At 46.4% G+C, this 13,395-nt stretch overlaps 1 protein-coding gene across 4 annotated transcripts in view; it reads left to right on the forward strand.

Annotated features, from left to right (window-relative positions):
- Positions 1-13,395, forward strand: part of HDLBP (high density lipoprotein binding protein) — a 1,657,332-nt gene that overhangs the window by 276,608 nt on the left and 1,367,329 nt on the right. For all 4 annotated transcript variants that reach the window (XM_078665718.1, XM_078665720.1, XM_078665719.1 and 1 more), the window contains exons 6-7: positions 3,576-3,782; positions 3,870-4,085. In XM_078665718.1, the coding sequence (XP_078521844.1) occupies positions 3,576-3,782; positions 3,870-4,085 (423 nt within the window). The remainder of the gene's footprint in view (positions 1-3,575; positions 3,783-3,869; positions 4,086-13,395) is intronic.

The raw sequence follows: 13,395 nt of genomic DNA on the forward strand, positions 1-13,395 counted from the left end.
CTCCACCCCCCTCTTTCCACCCTATGAGGCGTCCTGGGTCCCTGTTTACCCAGGTGTGGGCGTCCGTATAGTCAGTGCGCTTCAGCTTGCCCTGTGTCCTGGTCATGTATATCCTAGATATATCAACTGGAGGGCAGTGAATGCTCATTTGTCAGCTCAGCCGTTTCGCTAAATATTTTTAGACAAGACCAAATATTAATATCATATTTGATTAACAAGCTGTATCCAGTTCCCACCCCCTCTTCAGGATGTGACCCATAATATTTACAAGTTCTTGGTTCTAGCCAGTTCACATATTAGCGCCGCAGTGTCAAAGTCTTCGGGTTTCTCCTTCCCATTACGATTTACAGGATTTTTTTTTTCTATTTGCCATTATTTTGTTTCACTGTCTCCGATATTTCCTTTAGGTAAGTCTCTGCCTGGATTTCGCTTGTGAAACTTCTCGTTGTTCCCCAGAAGCTATTTTTTAGACGAGCTAGGTTTTGCAAGAACACTTTTGCTCCAATTTTTTCGAAGGGAGTGAAAAGTTGTCGCATTCGCCATCTGCGTTCGACAGTTGCGTGGGCAAAATCCGGTCTAACAAAGAACATGAATCCCTTGTGTTCTCTTTTGGTTGTAGGCCTAGCCAGGTCCTAAATAGCTTCGTGTAGTACGAAGTTTCTGAAATTGACCAGCATAGCCCATGGATATTGAGGTGGTTTGTTAGAGCGTTTCGGTAAAGTTAGAGGAAAACGATGGGCACAATGAATTTCCCTGTCCATTTCCAAAGAATTGAGTTCCGGGAATGCAGATTTAAGAAGGTTGGACATGAAGCCCCTTGGATCACTTCCTTCTATGCCTTCGGGAATCCAGAGAAAACGCAAATTATTTCTCCTTGCTCGGTTTTCTTGGTCTTCAACCTTTGCCATTAGATCTTTTATAATGCCATCTTGTTCCCTTGCCTGAGTTTGAAGCTTGCCAACATCAGCCTTTAAATTTTCTGTACGTACCTCTACAGAAAACATTCTGTGAGAAATCTCCAAACAGGTGTTACCACTTTGTTAATAGCACCTTCACGTTTTTGAATAGCCGCATGGTTCGTTAACTGTCCTTTTTTACATCTTTGTGGAAGATCCTAATAGAGCTGAGGAGTTTTAGTTTGAAAGGTAACTAGTTCAGTATTAGGATGGGTCATATTGGTTTTATCAAACCAAATGTTAAGGTCACCCAGAACGCATAGGTTGGAGTGTATTGTTATCAGGTTTGAAACTGTCTAGAAATGCATCTGGGAATGTTGCCTTGCTAGGCGGAGGTCTGTAAAGGAGCAGGAAGTTACAGGTGGAAGACAGTGTAGGATTGCATCTTGTTAGAAGAGCCTCGCAATTCTTTATGGAGATGTTGTCAATTTTAGTGATGTGTATTGTTTTCCTGAATACAACCGCTAGACAACCTCCTTTTTTGGCTGTACGATTTTGGGTGATTGTTTGATAACCTAGAGGAATGGCTTCATGCAGGACTGGAGCCATATCATCTCCCAACCATGATTCGGTTATGAATAGTATGTCTGGTTTTGCATCGGTGAGAAGTTCGTAGATGTGATGCTTGTTTTTAGAGAGGGATCGAGCATTTATTAGTAGACAGTTTAGTGAGTGGCCTTTGGTGATAGTGGGACTTAGTTTGGTAGAAGAGTTATCAGTATTTTGTGGGTTTGTAGCCGGTGTGTTTTTAATGCTGGTATTAGCTGTATTAGGATAACAATAGAGTAGCTGTTTTGTATCGTGTTCCTCATCCAGCATGCTAAGAAGGCATTTTGATGGGTATGTGTTGGAGATGGTGTTTGAGAGTGAGTTGGAGTGCTGTGTTGCTTTTGTGGTGTAACATTGTTGGGAAGTAGACATGGGGAAGCAAAGTTGTGAGGTGTGGCATGTTGCTTATATTTTTTTACTTGTGTTTAAGGCGGAAGGTGTACGAGTCAAGGGAGGTGGTGCAGCATGTGGGTCATGTAGTAATGTTCTAAATTGTCCAATGGATGAGAGGAGGTTAGAAGAGTTGCTGTATTGCTGTATCTGTGTTCGGTGTGGTGGAAGAGTGAAAGCTTGGCATTGGAGTTTGTTCCTTTGTGTGCTTTGAAAGGTGGGTATATGTTTGTATTTTGTGATGGTAAGTATTCTGAGGTGTTGCGCTTTGAAGATCTTGTTGTGCTGGTGTGTTATGTTTTGCTTTTGAGGAGTAGTGAAAAAGGGTACTGATGTATGTTTCATGCAATGGATTTGGTTGTGTAGTATTGTTTGTGAGAGGGGGTTGTGACGTAGAGGGGGTGGTGATGTGTTTGAGTAGAGTGTATGTTGAGTGTAGGAGGGAATGAAGTAGAGGTGAGTGTTATCTTAGACTGGTTTGTTGCAAGAGTTACAAAGTGTGGTGGTGTGCAGTGTGTGTGTGTGTTGTGCGTTAGTGTTATTATGGTAGAAGGGACAGGAGGGTGTTTGTTGGACAAGCGATGGAAGGACGATTATATGTTAGTGATAAAAGGTGGTCTGTTAGGTGTAATTACAGCAGGGAGAATGCGTCTGGGATTTAGTTATGTATGGTGTTGATTGGCGTTGTTAGTGATGAGTGGATTAGTTAGTGGTATAGGATAGTTGTGTACTGTTTGAAGGTGATGGTGGATATGTGTGGTAGTTGGGATAGTAGGGTGTGTAGATGTTGTTTGGTTGGGTTTGTAGTGCATGCTGGCACATTAATCTGTGCATAATGTTGTGCGTGGTGTACATTTGGTGTGAGTGTGTTGCTCTGTTTGTGGATGGTGTGGGCTGGGTATTGCTAAATGAGTAAAAGGGCAGCATTTCACTGGCTTGTGAACACAAAATGGTGGCTAGGAGTACACTGTTTTAACATACAGGTCAAAGCAAAGGAGAAATTTGGAGGGAAAACCGTATTGTCTCTGCACAACTGGATGGTAGAATCTGGGTGGGCATACAACCAAGCAATTTACAGGTTTAACAGCTTGCCCTCAAGATAGCTTAGCCTTGGCCAAGAATGGAAACATTTGTCACAAGGAACATTTCTTCCTTAACCTTTGCAAGTCTGTTTATAGGATGTTTCTTTTGAAAAGCAGATGACATTTCTGATGTTTGCTTTTGATGAAATTCATGTTTGAATGCAACTCTGCAGCGTACTTGACTGTAAATATTAACTGTTCCACATAATCAGACTTTTTGTGAAGCTAGTAATGGTGTTCCCCTTTATGATCTTTTGGAATACTATACTTAACGATTCTTATTGTCCTGGTAGCCTAACTTGATGTGTTGGACTGGAAGTTAATTTCTACTGTTTACTTGTTAGGTTTGGTCTTATATGTATGGTCATTAACTTTAATGTGAAGTAACAGAGGTCACTAAGTGTTCATCGAGGCATGAAATGCCCCCTTACCATGTGCTTTTTCAGAGAAAAATATTCAAATTGCACTTTTCTTTTTCTTTCAGCTATTTAGTACATCTGGTTCTACTTCTCTGTTGATGTGAATATTTTTGGAAAAGTGAGTGGTCTTTGGACTTTTACCTGATTTTGGAAAATGTAATGTGACTGTTTCTCACTAGGCCTCTGCAACCGTTGGCATACCAAAGGAGCACCATCGCTTTGTCATTGGTAAGAACGGTGAAAAGTTGCAGGACCTGGAGCTCAAAACTGCCACTAAGATCCAGATCCCTCGCCCTGAAGACACCAGCAACCAGATAAAGATCACTGGAACCAAGGAAGGCATTGAGAAGGCACGGCATGAAATCCTGCTGATCTCTGCCGAGCAGGTATGTTACCGTGCTGTCAGTGAAGTTCTGTCTGTCATGGAACCATTTGTTTTTCAATGGCTTTCTTTCTCCGCTTCCTTCCACCAGGATAAGCGTGCCGTGGAACGCCTAGAAGTGGAGAAGGTTTACCATCCCTTTATTGCTGGCCCCTACAATAAACTGGTGGGCGAAATCATGCAGGAGACTGGGACGCGCATCAACATTCCACCACCAAGTGTGAATAAGACTGAGATTGTCTTCACGGGCGAGAAGGAGCAGCTTGCCCAGGCTGTGGCTCGTATCAAGAAAATTTATGAGGAGAAGGTATGTGCTACATCAGCATGTTCAACTCCTCCTATGGCTCGGCAGGAGGATTCCTAACTTGTGATCTCTCTACCACCAACCTACTTGAAGGGTTTTATTTTTCAACCATATTTATAGCATCTTCAGTAGATACACAAGTAATATCTACCTTCAAGATTTGGCGGCTTAAATTTTCCAGGAGCCCACAAGTTTACTGTAAATTTTCCGAATGTTGGCTCTATTGTTAGATTAGCCTAGCACTGCTGTTGATGGTTGCCTCATATTGAACTTGGAACGTGTGCTGCTCATAACTGGGCTTTCATCCAGGATGTGAAGGAGACTGATGTATGTGGCTACGTGGTTCTAGTCTAGGGACACTGGCTTGTTTAACTGTTCCAATGTATGCATATTCTGGATGGCTCTCCCTGGTAAATGGCTAGTGTTGACCCCCCCATAATGATCTTCAGGTTTTTACAATTTATTCCCAGTGCAACAAGTGAGTAATAGTGTGTTTGAGGCATATGAGATGCAGATCTCACACTGAGCATTACATCACCACCTGGTGTTCGCTTTGGATGCTTGCACCTTGTTGTTGTCTTGGAAGAAGTCTTTGTAGTCACGAGATAGGTGTCTCCTTCCTTGGACGATTGTGCCCTTGGACATTGACTCCATCCTTAGATTGTTTTTTTCCGCCATCGGGTTCAGATAGAACTTTTCTGCTCCGGTTCGAACTATTAGTTCGATGCGAAAAAACTTACTTAAACTTTCAAATTCACTTCTAAACAACGAAGCCCTGTGCTTGACTTAATCGCATCGATTCCGGTTGTCTACGCCGGCCGTTGGGGCCTATCCACGCCGTGAGGCCTACAGCTCATGGAAAGGACTCCATTCAAAAAATGCCCCCAGTGTGGAGGATAGTTCCTGCACAGTGACCATCACAATGTCTGTAACATGTGCTTCTCACCGGAACACGACGAGTCCAGCTGTCCAGCCTGCGCTTCATTTCGATCCAAGAAAACCATCCGAGATCGAAGGGCCCGTTGAAATATCATGCAGAGATCAGCTCCGGAGCCGGTGGGCATCTTCTATGTTCCCGAAGAAGATTCCGAAGATCTCAATCGTTTCAGAGGCAGATTACTCGGATGACTCCATTACTCCGGGTTAACGCGTGAGTATTACTGCCCCTACCCCAATACCTCCACCAAAGAAGGCAATGGTCAACACTCCGCCTGCTGGGCCCAGTCGAGACCAAAAACAAACTTCAGAAACCCCGCCCTCGAGCTCGGCTCCGAAGAAAATCCAAAAGCCTTCCGGTAGCTCTGGACCGAGCAAACCGCACGTTCAGTGTTCCAGTCCCTTCGGCACTGAAACCAAAATAAGTCTCGGGTCCGAAACCGGTTCGGACGCCGTCGACTTTGAAAGACAAACCGGGCTCGAAAGCTCCTAAGCCCATAGACAAAATGGCTTCCGCACCGAAAAAAAAACAGCTTTGACGCCCAAGACAAAACTCTGAGCCAAAACCTACGCCAAAAGACTCTATTACAACTCCTAAGGCTAAAGACAAAAACAGGCAACAACCCCGCTCGGAACCGAAAAAATCTGCACCAGTAGCGGTACATCAAGAAGAGGAGCTTTTCCAACCAAATCCTATTGATCCAAAGCAGAAAAAGATCTAGATTGACCCAAAAACAGGACGTCACCACAGAGAAGAGGAAACTAGATACCGCACCTGTTCCTCCAGTGCCTGTGATGAAGAGGGACTCTGCCACATCTCCAATGCACCCTTCTCCTACAATTCCTCCTAACCCTCTTCCTCTGCCTAAACCTGTTACACCTATGTGAGAAGTTGGCCTGATGTGCAGTGCTCACTATTCTAGTCATCACTATATATCAGTCCAAACAACCCTTATTGATGATTGGTTGTAAGTCAACCTTATAGACCAGCTATCCTAGTAGCATGGATACGAGCAGTCTAAGGCTAAGACTCTAGAGGGCGTGTTAAGCCAGCTGTTTTACCATCACATTACCCCTTGAACACCCAGTGAAAGGACACCACACAAGTGTTATGAAAATAAACAGTGTATTTATTAGAATCACAACAACCCTGTACTCTTTATGAGGACAGGGTGCTAGGCACACAACAAAACTCTTACGAAAATACTTTTAAGTTAGCACGTTATACACAAATGCCCGAGGGGCACGAAAAACCATATACTTTAAAAGTGGAATGCGAATTACTAGCAGGTAAGTAACAGTTCTAATAGGCTTTGGAATCGCTAGGACTTGACTAGGGAATCGTTAGATTACTACTAGGAGGCCCAGGGGACTCGGGTGCAGAGTGTGCACTCTCACGCGGGATGCGGGACAAAGTCTATGGAGGCTAGTAAAGGCAAAGTTAGTGTTCACGGGCGAACCCGACCTGGTAGGAAGAAAACGACAGTGGATCCTGACCCTAGGATAGTGAGGCTATGCTGGGACACCGAAGTGCCGAAGTTACCTAGCCCAGGGGCTGCAGCTGCATAGGTCTGAAAAGACGTCGGGGATCTCGTTGCCGGACCAGGAGCCTGGAAGGAAGAAGTTGCTGGCAGGCGACCAGTGAAGAAAAGTTCGATGGATCCAAGCCTGGATCAAGAAGAAGAAGACCTGAAAGCAGAGGGGACCAAGTTCTTGAATCACTAGCCAGTGATTAAGTGGGCACCAGGATGGCACCGGGCGAAGTCACCGCAGTCAGGTGAGTGGGCGCTGCTGGGCTCTGCAGTCTCTCGGCCCAGGAGGCGTTGTCGGCGACCAGGATGGAGGTGCGAGCTGTCCCACGAAGGTTCTTGCTGTCGACGTCGCTGGACCCAGGATTGGGCAACAAGTCTTGGCAAATGCAAGGCCCACGCGGTGGACCTAAAATGGCGTCTTGAGTGGACCAGGAGGGTCCAGGGTACTTCTCCGATGGAGGGAAGCAAGGGCCAGTCTGGAGCAACCAGACCAGCAGCAGAAATGTCGTCGGGCGTCGTCAGGAAGGCCACAAGCCAGCGGGCTAGTAGCCAAACAACGCGGTGAGCAGCAAAAAGCAGAAGGGCCCCACGCAGATCGTGGAGATGCTGGAGGGCTGCACTTCGGTGCTGGGGCTGCTCAGGGTGGGGGCTTCTCGGACCCCAAAGCACTCACCAGGAATTCACTCGGCGGGCTTGCTGGAAAGAAGTCGTGCAGTCTTGAAGATGGCCGGTCCCTCGAGGTCTCGTCTCACCCACGAATCTCAGCGTGACTGATGATGCAGGTAGAGGTCAGAGGTGCCAGGGAAGCCGGTTCTCGTCGAGCTGGGCAGTCTTGATCCGGAGGAGAGACTTGCAGCAGACCGCAGTGTTCTTAAGATGGTGCCTGCGGATGCAGGGTGACTACTCCTTAGTCACAAGGGAGAAATCTTAGGAAGAAGTCTTGAGTTCCTTTCGCAGAAAGTAGTTTCAGGATTCAAAGATGATCTGATTTGGAAGGGGGCCAGTTCCTACCTTTATCCTGTAAAAAGGGGCTGGCACGCGACTAAGTCCTGCCCTATGGGTGGGACTAGGAGGGGGGTGGTTACACCCACTTCCTTGGCGGGCTTTTCCCCAGCACAGGGTCTGGAGTGACCCTGGAACTGGTTCCAGCCAGCCTATGCACAGTGAGCACCGGGGTGCCACGTGCAGTCACCTTCCTCTAAAGCCCTGCCTACCTACAATACACAAAACCCTGTCTGGGACGGTGCTGGCACCGCCCCTGGCAGGAAACCCTTTGTCCTTATCTCCTGCTCTGGGAGGACTCCCAGCAGCAGGAGGGCAGACTTGTGTCTCGGTGGCAGCATCCATTTTGTGGAGCTGAGGCTCGGTTTGACTTTAACCGGGGTTAGGGGTTACATACATGTCGTGTCCCTCTAGAAGGGTGGAATGCTAACCCCGTCGCCAGAATTGGCGAGGGGTTAGTATTCCAATTCGTATGACACCTTACTCGACATGTTTTGATAAAGCGATACCAGAGTTGGCATATAACCGCGAGGATTATAATGCACTTAAGAGTATATGGTATGCGATATCATGGAAACGGCTAAGGGATGGATCCCGAAAGCCGCAGACAGGCTCAGCTCATGCCAGAGCACCATCTCACACGATTCCAAGCACTCTGCCTTCAGGATTGTTAAGGCCTGCCATAGGAGTGACTGATAGGAGATCTGTGTGTCCATTTTAGGGTTAGATATAGGTATACTATATCTAAAGCAAAGGGTGAGTACACCACCTTGCCCCAGCTGTTGTGCAGCCAGTTGTGTCAGTTTAGTTAGTCAGCCCAGGGGTGGCATAATACATGCTTCAGCCCCTGGGAGACTTCTGGGTACACCTCAGCCCTGGGTACAGGGACTTGGAGAGGGCCCAGTGCCAATTCAGTACCTGAGTACAATTTGGATAGAGAGAACAGCTAGGCTGTGGGTCTGATTAGCAGGCCCACAGCCAGGGAAAGTCGTAAACCAGTGCAGCAAAAAGCAAAAATCTGGGTGATCATAGGATTGCAGACCCTACTCTCCTACAACCTCTACTTGAACCTTCTCCACCTCATTTTTCTCCACATCATACACCTCCACCTAATGAGGATGATGAAGACATGGGGCTTGGGGGTGACCCAGATGACCCTTTCACTTACCCAACTGACCCACCTGATTGGGAGTACCCTGTACCACAAGACATCCCAGACCCACACACATACCCCTCAAAACCATCTCCTCCGGAGGGAAATTTTGGCTTTGGACATTTAATCAATAGGGCTGCCATCTCTCATGGTGTTACAATGCACTCAGATGAAGCAGAAGAGGACTTTTTATTAGATGCTTTTGAGCAATCCCAAAAGTCAGTACAATTATTACCCATGATTAAAGGAGTCATTAAGCACGCCACCAAAGTATTTAAAGATCCTGTATGGGCTAGGATTCTAAACCCAAGAATAGAAAAGTATAGGCCTGCACCTTCAGACCCTGCCTATATTAAAGGTCAAAGACCCCTAGATTCTTTAGTAGTTTCTAACGCTAGGAAGCGAGCTAACTGCCAAACTTCAGGAGAAGGTCCACCTCCTGATAAAGAATCGGAAATGATAGATGCTTCAGGCAAAAGAATAGCTGCCCAAGCAGCCAATACATGGCCATAGCTAACACCCAAGCACTGCTAGCAAGATATGTCATGGCACATTACGACCAGTTCGATACTCTTCTACAGCATTTGCCTGACCAATATTGTGGAGAGGTGTGGCTCACTGGTTAGAGGCGGCAGACCTGTAAGCAGAGAACGGCCCGGGACCAGGGTTCAATTCCCGACGCGGCAGGGTCTTGGACCAGGGTCAACGGACTCGATAATTCTCGCCTCAGTGCCTACTCTAACCAGGGAACACACTCGGTAACTCTGGGCAATAAGCGTGCCTCATCTCTACAACGGCCCCCCACAGACGCCGGGGATGCCTGGTTTCACCCTGGAGATACCCAGAAAGGGGCCATCTCACAGGGAAAACCAGGACGGGTTCCCCAGCGGTCTACAGCGCCAGGACACTCGGGTAGAGTAACAGTGCGCTTTACAAGTATCCCACATTTACAATATTAGACCCAAGCAAATGACTTAATCCAAGAGGGTAAACTAATTTCAAATGCATCTATAAAATGTGCACTTGATGTAGCAGATACTGCTTCTAGAGCAATAAATACTAGTGTGCTCCTTAGAAGTCCTGCCTGGTTATGTACCTCAGGTTTCAAGTCCAAACTACTATAGTTAATCAGCCGTTTAACCACCAACAACAACTTTGTGGTCCGGCTGTGGACACTGCACTAGCAAAAAATGAAGAAAGACACTGAAACTGCCAAATCAATGGGAGCTTTACAGTCCCCACAAACATGTGGCTCCTTTAGTTGTTCCTTCTACAGAGGAGCCTCCAAACAAATGGAAGCAGACAGTTCCTCTTCCTTTAAATCCAACACACAAACATCCCCCAATAGAGGATATTTCAGAGGAGGATATAGAGGGAACAGCAATAAGGGTGGAGGTAATCGCACCAACCGTACCTCTCCCAACACTAAACAGTGACTTCCTTCCGCTCCACCTGCAACATCTTACTCCAGTCGGGGGGAGATTAACACAGTTCCTACCTGTCTGGAATTCCATCACAACAGACAAGTGGGTAAGACCGATTATCCAACATGGTTACTGCCTAGAACTAACAGCTACCCCTCCACACATACCACCCAGGCACCGTCCCATGGCCACAGAACATCTTAAGCTACTAAAACAAGAGGTTTTCTCATTGCTTAAAAAAAATGCAATAGAGATTGTACCCTTACAACATCAAGGGACAGGGGTGTACTCGCTGTACTTCCTAATACCCAAAAAGGACGGGACACTAAGATCAATTCTCTATCTCCGGCACCTCAACCTCTACATACAATCAGATCATTTTCACATGGTCACTCTACAACAAGTGCTACCACTGTTACAACAAGGCGACTTCCTTGCCACATAAGATCTCAAGGACGCCTACTTCCACATTCCCATACATCCTTCTCACAGGAAGTATCTAAGGTTTGAACTAGACGGACAACACTACCAGTTCAAAGTCCTCCCATTTGGAGTAACAACTGCACCAAGAGTGTATACAAAGTGCCTCGCAGTAGTAGCAGCACATCTCAGAAGACAAAAGATTCAGGTCTACCCATATCTCGACGACTGGCTAATAAAAGCCAAGGCACTCAGTGTGTTCATCACACTCATCAAACGATTGAAACATTACACGACGTAGGGATCACAATCAACTACACCAAGTCGCATCACCAACCCTCCCATATACACCAATATCTGGGAGCCACAATAAACGCCTCTACAGCTCTAGCATATCCCAGTCCAGCCAGGATAGCGAGCATTCAAGCCGTAGTTGCAAATTTTCTAAACCAACATTTTCTTCCAGCCAAAGTGTTCATGCAACTCATAGGCATGATGGCATCTTGCATTTTTATTGTACCATATGCAAGACTTCAAATGCGTCCATTACAAGAATGTCTAGCACTACAGTGGAATCCGGCTCAAGGACATCTTACAGATCTGGTGTTGGTGGACAGCCGCACACAATGCTCTCTGCAGTGGTGGAACACCAAAAACCTGTCCAAAGGGCAGCCATTTCTAGAACCTGTTCCACAGATAGTACTTACAACAGACTCATCACTCACAGGTTGGGGAGCCCATCTCCTCCAACATACAACTCAAGGCAAATGGACCACTCAACAGAAAATGCTCCACATAAATCATCTAGAGCTACTAGCAATATTCCTAGCTCTAAAATCATTTCAGATATATGTACAAAACAAAGCTGTCTTAATCCGGGCGGACATTATGACAGCCATGTACTATATACAAAAACAGGGGGGGACACACACTGCAACTGTCCCAGCTTGCACAGAACATTTGGAGATGGGCCATCCCTCAGAAAATATATCTACTAGCCGAACTCCTTCCAGGTGTTCACAATCAGATTGCAGATCTGTTAAGTCGACACCCAACAGGTTCACGAATGGGAAATACATCCACAAGTTCTTCTACCATTCATTCTCAAGTGGGGCCAACCAGACATAGATCTGTTCGCCACACACGACCACGCAAAATGCCCTACCTTCGCCACCAGGTTGCCACACCTGTTGTTCAAGGGCAATGCGATATAGATGAACTGGTGAGGCAGATTTGCGTACGCTTTTCCACCACTCCCACTAATTCCACTAGAGGTACGCAAGCTCCGACAACCGTCTCTCAAACTAATTCTAGTAGCTCCCACATGGGCTCAACTCTGCTAGAACTCTCACTAGTTTCGCATCAAAGACTGTCCCTGTCCCCATCCCTGCTAATGCAGAACCATGGAGACATTAGACATCCAGATCGAAGTCAGCTGAATCTAGCGATCTGGCTCCTGAAGTCTTAGAGTTTGGTTACGTTAACCTGCCACCAGACTGTATGAACATCATTAAAGAAGCTAGGCGACCTACTACTAGAGCTTCCTATGCTGCAAAATGGAAAAGATGTGCTATTTACTGCACCAACAATCACATTGATCCACTGGACGCTTCTATCCAAAATATAATTTGCTACCTACTGCATTTACAAAGATGTAATCTAGCATATTCATCTATACGTTTACTTCTAGCAGCACTCTCTGCCTACTTACAAAACAGACAACAGCTGTCATTATTTTGAGTACCTGCAATTAAAGCCTTTATGGAAGGCCTAAAAAGGATCATTCCTCCTAGGTTACCACCCTCTCCAGTATGGAACTTAAACATTGTTATTACTAGGCTCATGGGTCCCCCATTTATGTGAGCCTTTACACAAATGTGAACTGCAATTCCTCACATGGAAAACAGCTTTCCTAATTGCCATTACCTCTCTTAGAGTAAGTGAAATTCAAGCGTTCACTATACAAGGACCATTCTTAGTTACATCGTAACAAAGTGGTCCTCAGAACAAATCCAAAGTTCTTTTAAAGTCATCACCCCTGTGAGAAGTTGGCCTGGCATATAATGTCCACTATTCTAGTGGGCACCTTGCACCAGTCCAAACAACCCTTATTGATGGTAGGTTGTAAAGTCAACCTTGTAGAAAGCTATCCTAGTGGTAGCTGTGGAGAGGCGAGTTAAGCAAGTTCTTTTACCAGTCTATAATCTCTTGAATGACCAAATGAAAGTACACCACACAAGGTATATATCAAATATATATGTGTTCGAGGCATGTGGGCTGCTGAATTCATATCTATAGCATAGATCGCCGCCAAGTGTTGGGTCCGGATGATTGCACACTGTTGTCCTGGAAGAGTCTTCGAAGTATCACGAGATAAGTGGCTCCTCCCCTGGACTACAGTGCGCATGGGCATCGACTCCATCCCCAGATTGTTTTTTTCCGCCATTGGGTTCGGATGCATATTCGATATCTCCAGTTAGGAATCGATATAAACTTTCCTCAAGGCCCGAAGGCCTTTTCCTATAGCGTCGGTGTTGTCTTGCGTTCGGTGCCCAGCTCTGTTCCGGCTCAGTTCCTGAGTCGGACATCCAGAGGAGTTGCGTGGCTCTTCGGTGCTCGAGGCCCAGTCAACGCAACCAGACTTTCGACGACACATCATGGAACGGAACCCGTTCAAGAGATGTCCCGTGTGCAACTCAAAGTATCCCCACATCGACGTCCACCCGGTGTGCAACAAGTGCCTGTCGCCGGATCACTATGAAGCCAACTGTATGGCTTGTTCCCGTTTTCGCTCCAAGAAGACGATTCGACTTCGGTGCGTGGCGCTCAGGAGGCCCAGCAGACGG

This window comes from Lissotriton helveticus, chromosome 11, assembly GCF_964261635.1.
Source record: "Lissotriton helveticus chromosome 11, aLisHel1.1, whole genome shotgun sequence".
NCBI lineage: Eukaryota > Metazoa > Chordata > Amphibia > Caudata > Salamandridae > Lissotriton > Lissotriton helveticus.